The sequence below is a fragment of the Nyctereutes procyonoides genome, unplaced genomic scaffold (genome assembly GCF_905146905.1).
Source record: "Nyctereutes procyonoides isolate TBG_1078 unplaced genomic scaffold, NYPRO_anot_genome, whole genome shotgun sequence".
Classification (NCBI taxonomy): domain Eukaryota; kingdom Metazoa; phylum Chordata; class Mammalia; order Carnivora; family Canidae; genus Nyctereutes; species Nyctereutes procyonoides.
Window position 1 is genome coordinate 18,572,825 of NW_026575030.1, and position 19,417 is coordinate 18,592,241.

General features: G+C 43.4%; 2 protein-coding genes across 2 annotated transcripts in view; both read right to left on the bottom strand.

Moving 5' to 3' along the window:
* LSG1 (large 60S subunit nuclear export GTPase 1) overlaps positions 1-19,119 on the bottom strand; it is a 31,358-nt gene extending 12,239 nt beyond the window's left edge. The window contains exons 1-7 of the mRNA XM_055316160.1: positions 19,000-19,119; positions 17,450-17,576; positions 11,184-11,304; positions 10,925-11,011; positions 10,339-10,425; positions 5,993-6,053; positions 4,462-4,638 (exon numbers count right to left, since the gene is read on the bottom strand). Of these exons, the coding sequence (XP_055172135.1) occupies positions 4,462-4,638; positions 5,993-6,053; positions 10,339-10,425; positions 10,925-11,011; positions 11,184-11,304; positions 17,450-17,576; positions 19,000-19,098 (759 nt within the window). The 5' untranslated portion in view covers positions 19,099-19,119. The remainder of the gene's footprint in view (positions 1-4,461; positions 4,639-5,992; positions 6,054-10,338; positions 10,426-10,924; positions 11,012-11,183; positions 11,305-17,449; positions 17,577-18,999) is intronic.
* Positions 12,935-13,771, bottom strand: LOC129503782 (ubiquitin-conjugating enzyme E2 N-like). Its single transcript, XM_055316161.1, has one exon. It carries the CDS (start codon positions 13,748-13,750, stop codon positions 13,292-13,294), a length of 459 nt encoding a protein of 152 aa, XP_055172136.1. The 5' UTR covers positions 13,751-13,771; the 3' UTR covers positions 12,935-13,291.
* Positions 19,120-19,417: the final 298 nt, after the last annotated feature.

A 19,417-nucleotide genomic window follows, 5' to 3' on the forward strand; every position in this document is an offset into this window, starting at 1 on the left:
TATAAAACATCTTTATGTTCTTTAAGATTTTATTTATTTATTCACGAGAGACAGAGAGAGAGAGAGAGAGAGAGAGAGAGAGAGAGAGGGGCAGAGACACAGGCAGAGGCAGAAGCAGGCTCCATGCAAGGAGCCTGACACGGGACTCGATCCCAGGTCTCCAGGATCAGGCCCTGGGCTGAAGGCAGGCGCTAAACTGCTGGGCCACCCAGGCTGCCCTAGATACATCTTTAAAAAAAGGCAAGCGTTTAGAAAAGCCTGTGTCAAGCTGAGTTCTTTGGCAGTACATTATTTTGCACCAGGCTGTAGAACAAAGCATTTCTCATTAACAATTAAACATTTAACATTCTCTTCTTTGCACAAAGCAAGAAGGGCAGAGTTTATACTTTGAGTTTTTTACGTTTGCATTTTTAAAGACCATGGTTTGCATATTTAAGGAAACTGCTATTTCTTTAGAATTGCCTTTAATAACTCAAAGCACTGTGGAGCATAACACCTTCTGGATGAAATACATGAGCAACGAAACAAGTGAAAATCATACACATATATGCAAAGAACAAAAATAATTTACTCTTCAGGGATATGTTAATTCTTAAGAATTCTGACAATACAAGCAAAAATAAGACAATATATAGTATTACTAATTTGAATCAACAAGAGTGAGCTGGTTTACATCTAGAAGTGATACAAACCTTGTATAATTTCTAAATTACCTAGTGTTAGAATGAATAACCATAATAGAAGAGGACACAATGAACTCAGTTAAATAAGTATCCTAAATTTTAGTAAATTAAATCTAAGCTAGAGATATAAACAAAATGTCAGGGAAAATAGGCATGATTTCATGATCAAGGTTGGCAAATCAAAAGGCAACATGGCAGCATGGCTTATAACAGAGCCACAGAACTGGAAGCAATTTCTATGAGAAATGAGCAATGAATGTAAAGAAGATGGCGTGTCTTCACTGTGAGCTTTTCTGAATCATTTCAAAAATATGAAACAAACAGAAAACAGTAATGTGAACTGAATGTGTATTAAAAAAACTAAAACTGAAACAGTTTAGGTTCAGGAAAAATGATAAAGACAACAGAAGGACTTTGTGGTATTATAGTAAACCTGAAATGGGAAAAGTCAATCCCTTGGGGCAACACGGTGCAATTTAACAGATGGCCAAGAGAAAACCAAGGTACTCAGCTTGAAAACTGTCATTTTTCCCCAAATAAGAAGGGGTTAACAACTGTAAAGGAAGAACCAAACTTCAGATAGTTGAGAAAACAGTGACTATTAAACTATTCCTAGTAAGTTCATGTTTGATACTCAAATGACAAGTGTGATTACAGCAGTGATGTCACAATGGTAGCTGGTTACTGGTCTTGGGAAATCATGAAAAATGGTAAATACTTCAGAAGATGTGGAAGGAGTAAATGATGGCTAACTTCAAAAGGGAGAAAGTGTACCTTCCATAACTACACACTGCGAACCCAGTCGTACGGGAGCAGGTCTACAAGGTAGCTGGTGAGCCCTAGAAGACAACTGAAGGTAGTAGCAAGGGTTCCCTGAGAACAGATTATGCAAAAATGGAATGTTCTACTTGGTTAACAGTTCAGGGAATATCACATTAGTAGATGCAGAAAGTAATCTTTTTTCCTTTCTTTCTTTTTGTTTTTAAAGACTTTACCTATTTATTCATGAGATAGAGAGACAGAGGGAGAAGCAGCCTCCCCGTGGGAAGCCCGATGTGGGACTTGATCCCAGGGCCCCGGGATCACACCTTGAGCTGAAGGGAGATGCTCAACTACAGAGCCACCCAGGTGCTCCTCTTTTCCATTTTTTTTTTAAGATTTTAATTTATTCATGAGAGACACATAATTTATCTCATGAGAGACACAGAAAGTTAGAGAGGGGCAGAGACACAGGCAGAGGGAGAAGCAGGCTCCTCACAGCGAGTCTGATGCAGGACTCGATCCTGGACTCCAGGATCACGCCCTGGGTCAAAGGCAGGCGCTAAATGGCTGGGCCACTCAGGGATCCCCTCTTTTTCCATTTCTGATAGTTATTGGGTTGGTACATCAGGGCTAAGCCATACAGTGATAAATATTTAAAAACTTCAGTAACACATCAGCTTCCAGTAAAGACTTGAAACAACAGAGATAATGGTTAAGAAGACAAACTATGAAGCCAATAATGGTTAAGAGGACAAACTATGAAGCCAGACTACCTGAAGATAATAAGCATTTATATTTCTTGTTGGGATGATTAAATGAATACAATGTATAAATTGCTTAGGACAGCGGTGCCTGGCACAGGATAAGCTTTCTATGGATTTTTATTAACAAGAGTAACAACTGAATAATTACTATTGTTATATCCTTGTGAACACATCTGTATTCATTACATCAGAACCTTTGGTTCAGAGGGCTCAGTTAAGTTCACAGAAGGTTACAGAGCTCTCTCCTTGGTCCTGTTTAAACAATGTTGCTGATGACTGGAAAGAATATCAGAAGGACAAACACAAAATTTGCATATTCAAAGCTAGGAGAGAAAAGCAAATTACACAACCAAAATGAATTCTCTACCTTAGCCCCAAATCATGAACAGTATTTCAGAGGAACCGTACTGTCCTAAGTTGAGGTAAAAATAAGATGAAAAACCTTTTCCACATGAGAGACTTAAGTGATGAGACTTAAGTCTTTTTGGTTGTTTACAGGTTAAATGAGCGAAGAGTGTAACACAGCTCCTCTGAGATACAGTGAATTAACAAAAACAGAATTACTGGGAGGATCCGGATCACATGGAATAATCAATTGTCCCTCTGAATACCTAACGTATATAATTAGGTGCCACCAATTTTAAGTGATTTCCTGATTAGGCAGATAGGCATCTGAGATGAAGAGTGCCCCAGATAACATGTCCAAGATGAATAGGAACCCAGAAAACATACACAGAGAAAACGAAGGGGACAAAGGAAGAGTCCTTATATCAAAGGCTAGGGAGACTGAGCTTCACTAAACTGAAAAACTTTCTAAATGTAGACAAAGAGGGGGCTAGCTGGTCTCTGTCATTTAATGTAGTTAAAAAACAGAGATTATATGACTTTGCCATGGAGGTAAGGGAAGGAATTCACAGAGCTAATCTGTGAGCTCATCAAGAGGAGGACACTGTATTCACTGACACTCAGCTCAATGTACAAAATAATCTCTAGACGGCTGACAGATATGAGAAAAGGAAAGGAAAAGGCTAGGAAAAAAGATACTTTAAGTCTCTTCTAGCTCTAAGATTTTTTTTAAAAAGATTTTATTTATTTACTCATGACAGACACAGAAAGAGGCAGAGACACAGGCAGAGGGAGAAGCAGGCTCCCTGTTGGGGGAGCCCGATGTGGGACTCAATCCCAGGACCCCAGGATCATGCCCTGAGCGGAAGGCAGATGCTCAACCACTGAGTCACCCAGGTTTCCCTAGCTCTAAGGCTCTACTACTGATTTCATTTGATAATCATTATTAGCTAACAGTTGTATTTTTTTTTTATTAGAAAATAAACCCGAGGGCTGGTTCAGTGGTGGAGCACATGACTCTTGTAAGTTCAAGCCCATACTGGGTGTGGGACTTAAAAAAACAAAACAAAACAAAACAACAAAAAAAGACCAAACCCAAACCATTTCTGTAAAATTTGAGTTAATAGATAACATAGAAGGGCCACCTGGGTGGCTCACTGGTTGAGTGTCTGCCTACGGCCCAGGGTGTGATCCTGGAGTCCCACATCGGGCTCCCCGCATGGAGCCTGCTCCTCCCTCTGCCTGTGTCTCTCGTCTGTGTCTCTCATGAATAAATAAACAAAATCTTTAAAAAACAAAAAACAGGGCAGCCCAGATGGCTCAGAGGTTTGATGCCGCCTTCAGCCCAGGGTGTGATCCTGGAGTCCTGGGATCCCACGTCGGGCTCCCTGCATGGAGCCTGCTTCTCCCTCTGCCTGTGTCTCTGCCTCTCTGTCTCTATGAATAAATAAATAAAATCTTAAACAAACAAACAAAAAACAAAAAAGATAACACAGTATATCTTTAGAATTACTTCAGTTGTTTGTTTTGAAAACAATGTTGAAAGAACTTCTAATCACGTCCTGAGGAGTACAGGTACATACTTCGGTTGTACTTGCCTCCTGCTTAAAAACAATTATAAGGTCATTATGAAGCTTCCTATACAATTTCCTTTCAAAAATCTAAAAAAGGAAAAAAGAAAAAAAAAGAAAAAAATCATCAGTCTATAACACAGAGCCCGAGATGTCAGACTATTTGACGGCCAGAAAAAGTAACCCTGTGACTCATTTTTCTATAGGTCATCCTACTATCAGAACATTTAGGGAACAAACAAAAACCCTGGATTCCCATAAACCTTCAGTGAGAAAAACAAAGCTTACTGAAATCCTCCTCCCAGAAACACAATCTGAAAAAGCCCCCCAGGTTACCTCAGAGTCCCCAGTTGGTTGAATGGCTGCAGCCAAAGCTGACCAGAAGATAATCTTCACATCTTCTTTTTCAAAATATGTGGCCCAGGCACTCCGCTGCTCAACAGTCAACAAGTCTGCCTTATTTATCAAAATGACGTTTTCCTTACTATCATCTACTTCTTTCACGTAACATTCCTAGGCAAGACAAATATATTTAGAAAGGCCTATTCAAGCAAGTGAAAATTGGGCTAATTATATTTAAAGTCCCCAACTAGAACTAAAGTTTTTACTGCCCTCAGTTTTAAGTCAGTCCTAATTTATATTTTTTATCTTGGTACATTCTACTGACCCTTTCAGTAAGCTCTGAAAAAGTTAGGTCGTATACACCTAGAAATATCCTCAGCATAAGAAACTGGAAAGGGTAAAAGGAAATGCTGTCCTACCCTGTCAAAGTATAACAGATTCTCTTCCTTTAAACAATGTAGTTCCTCTCTTTAATAATGCTGAATTACTTCTTTCACACAAAATTAAAGAATGGCAAAACTAGGAGATCTGTCAGCCAGCAGGGACTATTTTTCAGCCAAGTGATGACAGCCAATAATAAGCTCATTTTTTTCATATAAAAAATATTTTGAGGTCTAAAAGAAAAACAAGACTCAGTAATTGAAATTAATCCCCAACCGCAGCTCTTCATTAGGAGACACACCCAGGTATAAAAGCTGACTTCAACAGGAGTTCCATCATTAAGATTTTTGTTCCTCACCAGTGGATTTAAAATATTCTGTACTATTACTAACTATGGACTCAAATACTAATAGGAACGCTTCAGATGTGTACAGTGTTTAATTAATTTAAAACCTGTATCACATTATTTCATGTGGTCTTCACTCCGTAACTGTTACTCCCTCTGGTGTTTTACAAGCTTAGTTTGCTTGTAACATATCACAGAAGGTAACAACTAAGGTGTGAGGAGAGACTCTGATGAGACAGTAAGATGTGGGTAATAAGCACAATGCTACTTCAACTGATGTCTCTTAAAAAATGAGAAACACTGGCAAATGTCTCTTAAGAAACTGGCTTCTATTTTTTTTTTTTTTTAAGATTTATGTATGTATTCATGAGAGACCCAGAGAGAGAGAGGCAGAGACATAGGCAGAGGGAGAAGCAGGATCCATGCAGGGAGCCCAACGTGGGACTCGATCCTGGGTCTCCAGGACCACAACCTGAACCCAAGGGAGGTGCCCAACCACTGAGCCACCCAGGCATCCCAAGAAACTGGCTTCTAAACTAAAAGGTAGAAAGGTCATGTGATTGTCTCTTCCTGCAGATGGAAACGCTTGTTTTCAAAGGGAAACGCTTGTTTTCAAAGGAAAACACCTGTCTAAACAGCGACAGCGCAAGCGCCTGACCCTGGGAGGAGAGGGCCCTCCTTAAACACAGCTACGGGAGAGAACAGAATGTTTGCCGGCAGTTACTGCTGTCAGTGATGCTGTCCCTCCTGCTGTGGCTCCAAGGACTGCACATCTGAATCCTGTCACACTTTACTTACCAGATCGTCACATCTAAATAGGAGTGGGTTTCGAGCATCTACTATCTGGACCACGATATCACTGTAAAAGAAAGGGGAGATTCCAATCATTGTGAAGTGAAACACAGACCATATAATAATCATAGCAAACATTTTCCACTATTGTGCCCTTTACACATTTAATGTTTTAAGGTACAATTATCTCTAGTTTATATGTGAGGAAATTACAGCTTAAAATAGGGAAGTCACCAGCTGCCGAGTGATGGAGCTGGGCCAGAGGATGTGCCTGCAATCCTCACATTCTCTTGCTGTTACATGTCCTAGAGAGCAGAGTCTCTCATGATGTTTCACTGCTAAAGCTTCAAGTGTATCTTCTAGTAAACTCTCCTGGTGAGGCAAAGAGTATTCCAAATACTTTAATCCAACATGAGGCCTACTGTATACTCAGTATCCAGAATACACTGGTGTTCAGGCCTCTACAGAAAACTGATAAATCACTTGCTGATAGCTGCCACCATCAAAGCCTGTATCTTATTTAAACCCAGGGCTGATGAGACAGAGCATACATCTAGCAAATCATCATCCACCTACTGCAAAAATGTGTTTGAATCACTCAAACACAAAACAGGAAAAATCAACTCAAGATGCCACACCAAAGCAGAAATGAGGGTCCTGTTTCTTCAGTCACACAGGAGCTGCAGCAATAAGAAGACTTTCTGTAGCTGACAGCAAGCTCCTCAGAGCGTTCACAGATGCAGTAGGGACTACAACAGCCTAGCACTGCACGAAGAAATCTTTCACTTTCCTGGGAGGATCCTCCTTCCATTCTGCCTCCATGGCTAGGAGAGATGCTCTAAGGGCCAGCGGCCACTGCCACTGCAAGGAAATGAGCTGCACACACGCTCACAACAGTCGCCAAAAATCCCACGCCTAGTTAGCCAGTTCTGAAGTAATGATCATGCAATTAGGCTAGACAGGGAGATGTATTAAATCAAGCTTACCATTTAAGGCAGGGCTTTGACAGTCAAAGTGCATTTTCTTTCAGGATGGTTAAATATCCAGCGTAATACTCTGATTCAAAGGAACTCACAGACTTGCTAGTTTATTGCAAACTATTGTTAAATTCTCTAATTAAGTGGGTCACGGTATTTTTTCTTTAATGTAGTATCTACCACATTCAAGCTGTGAGGATTTAACAGTAAATTCAATAATGATTACAAAATACGGACCAAGCCTAATAAACGAGGATTGCAGGGTCCACAAACATTAGGTCTACCTACCAACATGCAGAAAGAATACTGAGCTAAGAAAGAGCAAAATGAAGACCGCTGGCTCTGTGAGCCGAATGAGACTGCAGGGCGCGGACCATGTACCAGGAAAAGCTTCCTGGAATACACTGTTCAGCCCTCAGGGCCCCAGCAGCTCCCTGCATCTCAGTGACAGGGCACACATCAAATCTTTTCCAAAATTAAAGAGGCAGATGGCTTAGCTAGCGTGTTACCAAACAGGAGACATCTGCTGTACAGATCATAGCAATAAACATTTCCTGTTAAAAAATGTGGTAGTAGTTGCTTTATTAATAATATTTCTACATAATTCAGGTCCACGTCCATGTGATATAAGCTATATACCTTAAGTTACAGACATGCTCTGTCTTATAAACAGAAAAATACCACATAATGAAAGTAATGGCTAGTAATAGTGTAAACTAATTGAAGTGAGGCATTTCAACAAGTACAGGCTCCCTCTGGGGAAAACCAGTTGCTTATTTAGGGACATAAAGTGCATACAGGCCAGGGCCTTTCTGTCAAATGTGAAAGAATGAACATATATGGTTCTCTCTTTAAAACTTATAAAAATGAACGTAAACTCTGAAGCTCCTTAGAACAGAGAAGAAGAACAGCAGCAATGAGACCTGGAAGCCCAGTCAAGAAGCAAGCCTGTTCACACCCCAGAACCCAGGGAACTTGGGATTAGAAGCATCAGATGAAGGTCTCTAGGCAAAGTGAAGGATTGGACTGAAATCAATCTGAATGAGGAGCTCTTAGGTCTGTTGTCCTGTTCCATCCAGCTAGGCAACCACACACCCCCAATCTCCTAACCCAATGGCAGAAGGCTAGGTGATTATGGAGAAAATGAACCTGAGAGGCTGCAGGATTGGAGGACCTCAAGCACAGAAAAAGGTGGCAAGGGAACCCTGGGTGGCGCAGCGGTTTGGTGCCTGCCTTTGGCCCAGGGCGCGATCCTGGAGACCCAGGATCAAATCCCATGTCAGGCTCCCGGTGCATGGAGTCTGCTTCTCCCTCTGCCTATGTCTCTGCCTCTCTCTCTCCCTGTGTGATTATCATAAATAAAAATTAAAAAAAAAAAAAAAAAGAAGAAAAAAAAAAAGAAAAAGGTGGCAAAAAGTACTGAAAAAAGGGGGGATTAACTAAGTCTACATACCAGATGGTGAAAATGTGCAATCCCCTTGTATTATACCACCACCTTTAGCCATGTTCTTGGCAGATCATTCTTTTAGGAAACTGGCTCCAGGGAAAACACCTATAGATCCTAACATCTTGGGGTATTCCAACAAAATAAAATTGATCCCTACTCAGTCTTGTTTTTTTAAAGATTTTATTTATTCATGAGAGACACACAGAGGCAGAGAGAGACACAGGCAGAGGGAGAAGCAGGCTCTCTGCGGGGAGCCGGATGCGGGACTTGATCCCAGGACCAGGGGATCATGACCTGAGCGGAAGGCAGACGCTCAATCACTGAGCCACCCAGGCGTCCCCCTACCCAGTCTTGTACAGTGAAGTCCACCAGTTGGCAAATTCCACCCAAGAGGTGGTCCTGTCAATCTTGTAATGCTTTCTTCTTAAATATGACCACGATGGGGCACCTGGTGGCTCAGTCAGGTAAGCATCTACCTTTGGCTCAGGTCTATCCCGAGGTCCTGGGATGGAGCCCTGAGTTGCTGAGCAGGGATCCCGCTTCTGCTTCTCCCTCTGCCCTTCCCCCGCTCATACTCTCTTTTCTATTGCAAATAAAGATCTTAAAAAAACATAAGAATGGGCAGCCCAGGTGGCTCAGCCGCCTTCAGCCCAGGGCATGATCCTGGAGTCCTGGGATTGAGTCCCTGCATGGAGCCTGCTTCTCTCTCTGCCTGTGTCTCTGCCTCTCATGAATAAATAAAATCTTTAAAAACAAAACAAAAAACATAAGAATGCCCAACAAACATTACTTAGCATCTGAGGAAGGCCTCTTATGTAAAAGCCAGAAACCAAAATAAATAGAAAAAAAGGAACAGAGAGAAAAGACAGACAACACAGGAAGTAGGAGAAAACCTAAAATAAAATAAAAACAAGCAAAAAGCCAAAACAATACTGTTAAATATGCAGATGGGGACTTTCCAAGGTGAGGTTTCAGTATGTTAAAGCTTGTTAGCATCTCTTTGGACGTGGCAGTACACATGTTCAACTGCTCATGAGGCCCTGAAGATCCACTGTGCTCCAGAGGTTCCCCAAGAGAACCAGTGGGTCTTTCCAAGCCTCATTCAAGCCTAACTGAATCAAAGGGGCCTGCACAGAGCCTGGGGATCAGCAGCAAGCGTCTACTTTTTTCAGGCTTAGAGATTTGCCTTGTTACCCTGACCTCTCCTTACCCCAGCCCAAGAGCCCTCTCTCTGCCCCTATGGGAGCAGGAGAGGAAAGGTATGTAAGCGACTTAAAAAAAAATTGAGACATAATCCACATATCATAAAATTAACCCTTTAGAAGTATACAAAATTCAGTGGTTTTTAGTATATTCAAAGTTGTGCAAGCAGCACCAATAATTCCAACTAAAACAAATCACTCCTCAATTCTCTCAATCCTTATCAGCTTCTTCTTCCTCTGTTGTAACTCGGCCCACTGCCTTTCTATCTGTAACACAGCAGGAACTGCACTCACTTTGGATTTATTATGTACTGATCATCTGAGTGCAAAGATTGTGCTTCATTCCTGTATGCCCCGATGCCTACCCCACAACATATTTTATCTTTGCAAGCAGGTATCTACCCCCTTTCACATCCTTATTCTCCATATTTCCAGTAGGAATTCTACAGACATTTCCTGAAATAACTATAGATACTTCAGAACTCATCTTACAGAAAACGTTCACCATTCTTACATGCTTATCAACGGGTTCACTTAATAAAAAAATCTATACTTTGAAAGATAAACAGCATCACACTTTCAGTTTTTATAATAATTCTCAAAAGCCATTTGCATAGCTTAATCCCTGAGCACCCTGGCCACCAGGGTCTATGAGCATCCATCAATGTCCGAATCTAATGTAACACCACTATTGTCTCTGTTACCCAAAAGGAAAATGGTACTTACCTTCTCTCTATCACCCTCCAGAGCTGGCGCCAGAAGTCCAGATTCCTTTCAAATGGAGTTAGTAGCAACTTTTGTTCCTCTTCTAACCTGGCTTTAGAATGAAAAATTTGTATCTTTGCCAGTTTATAATTAACAGTTTCAAGCAGTAATACACTCAAATTCATTGCATTAAAAATAAGTACACAAATATTGACTATTAAACTTTTTATTACTTTCTCTTCAATTTGAAAATCAAATTCCAAATTTTATACTTAATCTATTAAGCCTTAGATGTCTATCCTACAAAATGATGTTTCTCCCACACACCGCTCTAGAGAGTGGTGATCAACTCCACAGTGACTAGCAGCTAGAGAAGGGTAAGAAGAAGAGAAGGCCAGGAAGGGAGTGGAGTAATCAATTTGCCATCTTTGTGCAAAGATGCACAAGTACCCAGCAATACTGGCTGCACACAGAATTTGCACTTACAAGAAATCTGCCATTTCCTTTTTAAAAGAATTAGGCCTTCAAAATGCAAATAACAACGTGAACACACCAAAGTGCCAGATTCAGAATTTCAAAACAAATCTTCATATAATCTAACACTCACCGGACAAGTTGACGTCTCCATTCTAGAAAGTTATCTTTCTCTGCCTGTTGGAGTTCTTCTGGACTAGTGTTTTTGTCCCACTTTGGTCTGAAACAATCACGGAGGAATAAAAAAAATTCCACGTGAGTTACGAAAATAAAACAGGGGATCTGGGTTTAATAACGGCGGCTGAGAAGAGGAAACAGGAAAAAGAACAGCAAATGAAGAATCTTATACTCAGATTATGCCCTGTAATGTCCTACATTCTTGTTCAACTCACCTCCGTGGTATACTCAAGAACTGTTTGTTTTCTTCGTGGAGTTTCTTAATTCTCTGGCTCTCCTCAAAAGACAGCAGTCCAGTTCTAGCCTCAGGATGCACAAACTTGATATTTAGCTTCTCTGTTTAGAGAAAAGAAAGCATTGCAATGAAGTGGCAATATAATGGATATTGGGCGTTACCCTGAAAATGAAAAATGTAGCACCTAAAACAGAATTTTTTTTTAAAGATTTTATTTATTCATGAGACACACAGAGAGGCAGAGACACAGGCAGAGGGAGAAGCAGGCTCCCCGTGGAGAGTCCCCACGCGGGACTCGATCCCAGGACCCCAGGATCACACCCTGAGCCAAAGGCAGATGCTCAACTGCTGAGCCAGCCAGGTGCCCCAGCAATGTTCCTCTTGACCTTTAAGCAAAGACTGCAGTCTGGTACCCCTGTCAGAAAACTAACACCATCTACGACCTTGGCCTGCACAGTCTAGTAACCTAGAGTACAGCCCACCCAACCACTATTCTCACTCATGCCAACCCCAACCAACAAAGGACCTACCCTATAGCCCCATATTTGGTAATTCTTTCACAGAATTGCCCTTTCCAACGGTGATCTCCCACCTGATGTTACCACTTCGCTTTGTCTAACCTCTGTACATGCCTCCAGTCCCTTGATTCGTTCCTTTTCTCTCAGGCCCTCATCCAGCTCATGGCCTCATTTCTCTCCCTATTTGGCCAAAACAATATGGTACAACCACTCTCCAACTAAACATCAAAATTTCTTACGCCTGCACCCGCTGCCGAATCTCCCAACCTCAGATAAAGCCAAGTATCCTTTCTTGTTCTCATTTCAGTAGCAATGCACTGAGGGCTGCTTCAAGTAATGCACAATAATGTAGCTGCTTATCTCTGAACTACTTTTTTTAAAGATTTTATTTATTCATAAGAAACCCAGAGAGAGGCAGAGACACAGGCAGAGGGAGAAGCGGGCTCCCTGTAGGGGAGCCCGATGTGGGACTCAATACCAAGACCCTGGGGTCACGCCTCGAGCCAAAGGCAGATCCTCAACCACTGAGCCACCCAGGTGTCCCTCTCTGAACTGTTTTTATTCACAATACTTCTGACACCAAATTGTGCATTTTCCACACCAGCAACCAGCTCTCCAACTCTCTGGAAAACAGCTCGATGTCCTACAATTCTATTATATTCTGACACTATCAAGACTTAGTATCAGACTCTATAGGTTTAAAGGCTCAGTCCCATAAGGCGGTTGCATTCCAGATGCCACATCTCTGGAGGCTTCAGTGCACAGGCAGACTGATTAAATCACAGGTTTACTGGTGATCAGCTCAATCTCTTGCACCTCTCCTGAGGTCCTGAGAATCCCAACCCCTTCATGACACGGTTGGTTCCTTTCTTTTTTTTTTTTTTAGAATAACAAAAAATATTTTACTAAAACATAAGATTTACAGAAGTTTCCAGACAAGCCATACAAAATGGTCACAAGCTTTTTCTTGAAGGATTCTACACTTGACAGCAAAGTCACAATGTTAATTAGTGAGGGCTGTAATGTTTGTTTAATGTTCCCATTTTGGTTCAAATAATCAAGCTTGTCCATCTACAGCGTCTAAATAAAGTTAGACTTGGCTAGAGAGCATATTCTAAAGAACTGGTTAGCTGCTTTTAACCGATGCAATTAGATCACCATGAAAGGGGGGAAAGGAGCCCATAAAATTAAAATAAAACTGCCTCTCCCCCCTCAAAAATAATAATAAAGAAAAACACCCACACCCCTGCAGCTAACCCTGACAACTACCTTCATTCACAGTGCTTTATACTTAAACCATGATGGGGGAAATGAATAAAAGCAGAGAGGGGCCACTGCTTTTAAACGTTTCACAACAATCCAGATGGTACTTCTAGCCTCTGCTCATGCTTTACAACAGTGAATCAGGACAAGACATAGATTTGCTAATGTGCATTTAATCACCAAAGGACTGAAGATGTCTGGGCTTTTATTCTGTAATGTTTCTAAGAGTGTGTCCATTAAATGCAAACAAAAAAGGAAGAAGTCTTGGCAGAACAGAAGTGATGCACACTTGATGATCAGATCGATTTTAAATATTATTCATGGCATATAGCCTAGTCCATGCTTTAGCTGTTTCTATGGCTTGGGCTTCGTTGGTCTTCCACTGCTCCGCTACATCATTTGCTAACGGATCATCTGGATTGGGAGCACTTAACAAAGCCTGGATCGATAGCAGAACTGTGCGGATCTGCAGTGCTGGGGACCACTTATCTTTCAAGATATCTAAACATATTCTTCCCAACTTGTCTACATTAGGATGATAAATTTTGGTCATGAAACGTACTTTAGGGGCTGCCATCGGGTATTCTTCTGGAAGGAATAGTTCCAGTTTAAAAGTCCCTCCCTCAAAGGGGGAATCCTGGGGGCCAGCAATGACCACATGAAAATAATGGGCGTTGCTCTCATCTGGTTCTGCTTTAATGCCAGGAACTGGTTCTGCCAGCAAACGCTGGGTTTCCTTGATAATCCTGTGGGGCAGCCCGGCCATCTTGTCAGATCCCGAGTTCGGCCTCAGCTCTCGACCCTGGCTCCGCTCGCCTCACACACGAGTGGAAGTCCCGACACAGTTGGTTCCTACTGCAACCAGCCCCTGCAGAAGCTACCCAGGGCCCACAAATCACCCCATTAGCATCAACTCAGGGAGGGTCTAAAGGGGCTCATAAACGAGTAACAAAAACCACTCCTCTCACCTCTGACTCAGGAGGTTACAAACAAGGGTTGTAGAAGCCCTGGTTATCAGGAACCAGGGGTGAAGACAAAACAGCACAACATTACACTTAATCCTTATTTGCTGAAAATAAAGAGTGAATACCACCTGTGTCATTTTCTAAACGTAAAGAGTTCCCACAGAACATCTAGCATTTCTTATTATTCTGTGCTCTTTCGTTAGGTCAGGGATCCCTATGAAAACTTATTTAAAAACCAATGACCATCAACGGATTTAAAAACTTGCATTCTCTCTCTCACACGCAAATCTGGCATGCAATCTGCAGGGTTCACACAGACAAGTGAAATGTGGTTTCCAGGTTAAAAATCTGTCTCTGTGCGTCCTGTGGTGTCTGCAGTCTATAGAAAACTAAAACAAAATTCTATCACCTCTAGATTATTAAGGGAAAGGAAGACAAGGTACAAAATAAGTTTTAATGAGAAATTTTAATGGATTTTTGAAAGGTATATTTAGGCTTCACTATATAGGCATGATTGATTAAATCATCAGCCCTTGGTGATTAACCTAAATCTCCAGAGGTGGCACGCTGAAAAATTCCAACCCTCTAATTACGGCTTAGGTCTGCCTAGAGACCAACCCTCATCCAGAAGCTATCCAGGGATCCCAAACACCAATTATCTTACTAGCACACAGAAGGACACTCTTATTCCAGAGATCCCAAATATATGTATACACACACATATACATTTATAAATTATATCACAATTCACGTTGTCGCTACAAATGTATGGGCTCAACAGCAGCTAGAAGGAAGAAAATCCTACTATAGTTTTGGTTCCCTCATTCCCTGAACTATAACTAGATTCCTTTTACATGATCTTGATAGAAAAACTGCAGCTATCATTTTACCTTCTCATCTACACATTTCTTAATGTGCGCACCCACCTTCAGCTTCCCTTTGACCCCATTATCTTCTCATCTCCTTCCAGGCTCAAACTTTGTTTCCTCATTAACCCCTATTTTCCCTGTTTCTAAATATTAAACAGTTTTTAATTACACAGTACGTAAACTCTCCACGTAAAAAATTCAACAACAAAGACAAACGTTCTCTTTGACCAACTCCCAACCTTCGGCCCACCCCTGCAATCTCAGTTTGCTCCCTTGAGAGGATTAATTAAATGTGTAGGCCTCCAAGTTTCTTCCTAATATACACACACATACTGGATTGGTCAGATTATCTTTTCTTTTTTTGGGAGGGGAAGGGCGGGGAGAGGCAGAGGCAGAGGGATAATCTCACGCAGACTTCCCACTGAGTGCAGGTCCTCAATCTTAGGACCCTGAGATCATGCCAGGGCCAAAACCAACAGATGCTTAACCAACTGAGCCACCCAGGCGCCCCAGTCGGATTATGCTCTTAATGCACATGGTACCGTACTATATGCACCCTTCCCCAACTTGGTCTTTTCACGTGGTAATAGGTCATGGAGATCCTTTATCCTTTAGTATCTTCAGACCTACCTCATTCTTTTTAGCTGCCATATAGTATTCCACAGTATGCCATTTTCCCATCCATTGAACATTTAGGTTGGTTCCAAGTGTTCACTGTTAAACATTACCTGGAAACTTGTCAGAAACACAAATCCTCAGGGTTCAACCCACACCTATTGAATCTCCAGAGGAGAGGGCCAGGAACCTGTTTTCCAGGTAACTCTGATGCTCACTAAAATCTGAGAACCACTGCTCTACAGCAGGTATTAAAAAGTAGAAACATCAGGTCACAAAAAATGCACTTCAAATTTCTGATACTGTGAAACTAAATGTTGTATTTTCAACCGCTCCCTCTGTGCTGGCTCACCCCACAGCCTACAAACATGCTGACATTAACCTTGATTACATACATATGCACACACGCAAGCTGCGCAAGCCTCTCCCTGCCACAAACATCTCAAAAGAATATGGCATGCTCATAAACTCTACTTTCTTACCTTTTTCTATGACCTTTTCTCTATCCTTCAGTGATGGCTCTCCCACTCCCCACTCCCTCTGCCCCCTTCTAGGACGTCTCGTTTATTCTATCTCCCTATTAACCTTGTTCTGATTCTTTGGCCATTCTTCTACTAGTGTTATTTCAATCTGGTTTGCTTCTCCCGCTGGGCTGAAGTAACTGGTCATTCCTCCTTAAAATCCATCATTGATCTTTCAAAACAAGGAAATCTAAAATCATGTTTGATACCTGCTTAAACCCCTCCAAAGATTTCTTTAAAGCCCTTATTCTCGGGCAGCCCTGGTGGCTCAGCGGTTTAGCACCGGTCTTCGGCCCAGGGCCTGATCCTGGAGACCCGGGATCAAGTCCCATATCATCGGGCTCCCTGCAAGGAGCCTGCTTCTCCCTCTGCCTGTGTCTCTGCCTCTCTCTCTCTGTGTCTCTCATGAATGAATAAATAAAATCTTAAAAATAAATAAATAAATAAATAAATAAATAAATAAATAAATAAATAAATAAAGCCCTTATTCTCTCCACATTCAGGTCATCGCCCAGCTCCCTAGTGTTTGCTCATCACATCCTGTCCCTGTACTTCAAGCACCTGTGAGCCCAACTTCTAATCATCTTCTGAACAAAGCAAGCTGTGGCTCACACATTAGCTTGAGTCCTGTTCCTGCTGTGTATGTCCTTCTGTGTCACCTGACCTGTCCTAACATCTACTCATCCTTTGAGACTTAGCCCCAGCATAAAGCTGTCCTTGCCTGCCCTAGGCGCCCTTCAGACAGAACGAATACTGATTGCGTCTTCTATGATCTCACTGTTTGTTACAGACTTCTTTCATAGCACCTAAAACAAAATTCTGCAGAAACAAAATCATCTTACTCAACACTACATTCTCAGTAGCAAATACAACCCCAGACGGCAGCTGGGGCCCAATAAAAGCATGTAAATAAGTGAATGAATTTGCTAAACAGCACAATAACATCCATAATAAAAGAGTAATAGAACTAGTAGTTTAGAATGTTATCCTTGCCAGGTACTGCTTAGAAGACACACAAAAAACATAGGAGAGCAGCGACTAAATCAAATTACTTGCATGGAAAATTCACTATTCTGTGACAGTAAGTTCTTTAAAACACAATTCAAACTGCCTACATAGCAGCAGGCCCAGATAGTTTGCTTCCAACAATGGTGTCAGAAAACACTTTCTGGAAAATTCTGGTATTGCCTGCCACATTGCTGACTGGTCTCTTTCCGACAAGGGACTGAGTTTCTTGAACTTGATACAATGATGTATAACATAAAGGGGTTTTTGAACTTAATTTTAAAACTGTGGCACATTTTGAACCTCACAGCTTGATTCTACTTGATGAGACCTTCCCACCCCCCTCTGGGATATGTGCCTCTGGGTCACGATAGCCCACTTGTGAGCTTAGTAAGGCCCACAAAACACTTCTGAGTAGACACGTTTGTATGTAGTCAGCAAAGATGGAAGGGCGACCAGTGTCCTATGTACTCAGGAATAAACAACTTACCAGCTACAAATTCTGTTCCAGCAAGTTCTGCAGTGGCGAGGAAGTCATCGAGGGAGCTCTGTTCAGTCACTGACTGAAGATTAAGACGACCCCAATCGTAACCGTCGTTGAGCTCACTCGTGTGCAACTACGAAAGGAACACAAGGTAATAACACAGCCGTCCTCTTCTGCTTCCGACACACAAACATGCTCTACACGCCCAGGATCTGATCTGAACTTTTTTTTTTTTTAAAGGTCTTACTTATTTATTCATGAAAGATAGAGAGAGACATAGATAGGCAGAGACACAGGCAGAAGGAGAAGCAGGCTCCATGCAGGGAGCCCGACGTGGGACTCGATCCCAGGACTCCAGGATCAGGCCCTGGGCTGAATGCAGGTGCTCAACTGCTGAGCCCCCAGGTGCCCTGTTCTGCAGTCCTGAGGGCGATGTCAGCTCCCTTTAGGGTCAATATTAATACCACTTAACATTTAACTAGTCAACATTTAAGTACGACGGATGCTTTCCATTCATTGTCTCATTTAATTTTCTAAACCTTTTGAAATAAATTTTATGGTATCTCTCGTCTGCTGATGAGGAAACAATCTTGGACAGATAAAACATAACTAGCCTCTCGTTGCTGCTGATAAACAATGGAGATAGAGTCGGAGTCCACTCTGACCCCGGCACACAGAGCCGAAAATTTCCGGAGACCCCAGGAAAAAAAAAAAAACACGTGTCACACAGCTCTGTGCCACGGAGTAACGTACAGGGAAACGAAAGGACCCTGAGGCTAAGTCGTCGTATCCTGCGCAATACCCTCCGATGTTTTGAATTTTATCCTGTTGGGTTAAAAAGTCACTCGCTGGGACCTCACTTAATGGATTTCCAGACCCAATCCAGAGTTTGATAAACACTATTCTAGCGACATTTCCACTACAGGTGTGTATGTATGCATGCATGAATAAGTAAATAAAATTGAAGGTTCAAAGAACCAGTGTTTGGTCCAAGAATGAATAAATGAATGAAAATAAATAAAATAGAAGGTTCAAAGGGCCGGTGTTTGGTGGGAGGCCACACAGGTCAGCAGTAAGTCCGAGAAGGGACGGGAGTCCAGGTCTTTAGAATCCGCAGTCAGCCTTCCTACGTCTCCTCTTCTTTTTCACAAAGATCTTACGTGTTTGTCCCGGGGAGAGACGCAGGCTCCGGACGCTGCGCGGCTCGACCTGGGGTCTCCGGGACCGCGGCCTGGGCTGCAGGCGCTCAGACACTGGGCCCCTTCCCAGCACTTCCCACAGGTGGTAGCGGCTCCTTGAAGCCCGTTACAGGGTCAGTAACCCACCCCCACGCCCGCGGCCCAGGCTCGGCCCTGCCCCCTCCCGCCCCGCAGCCCAGGCTCAGCCCTGCCCCCCTCCGCCCCCCCCGCCCCGCGGCCCAGGCTCGGCCCTGCCCCCTCCCGCCCCCGCCCCCGCCCCCCGGCCCAGGCTCGGCCCTGCCCCTCCCCCCCCGCGGCCCGACGGCGACCAGCGGCCTCCGCCTCCTCCTCCCGGACCCGCGTGTCCTGCGGGCTCACCCAGGAGTCGCCGCGACGGCAGTCCCGGCTCCGCGCGGCCTTCTGGCGGAGGAGGGCCCGACCCAGGGCCCCGGGCCCCGCCGCTCTCCGCCGGCCCATCGCCGCCCGCCCGCCCCCCCACGCGGCGCCGCACGCGCGCCTTCCGCTTCCTGCACGCGGCGCCGGAAGTGACGTATAAGCGGAGCGCCCGGGGCGGAGGCCGGCCGCCTTGCCGTTAGGGGGCGGAAGGACGCGCGTGTGTCGGAGCCTCCTTCCTCCGGCCACCTCCGCGAATACCTCGGATTTGACGACAGCGACGGGATCCGCACCATGGTAGCTCCGGCGAAGAGCTAGGAGGCCGGGAACACAGGGCCGGCGGCCCCGGGGTCCTAGCGCCGCCCCCCCCCCGCCGCCGCTCAGAGGTGGAGACACGGGGAGG

Coding starts and splice junctions, on each gene's coding strand:
- LOC129503782 (XM_055316161.1), bottom strand. CDS start 13,750: ATGGCCGGGCTGCCCCACAGGATTATCAAGGAAACCCAGCGTTTGCTG.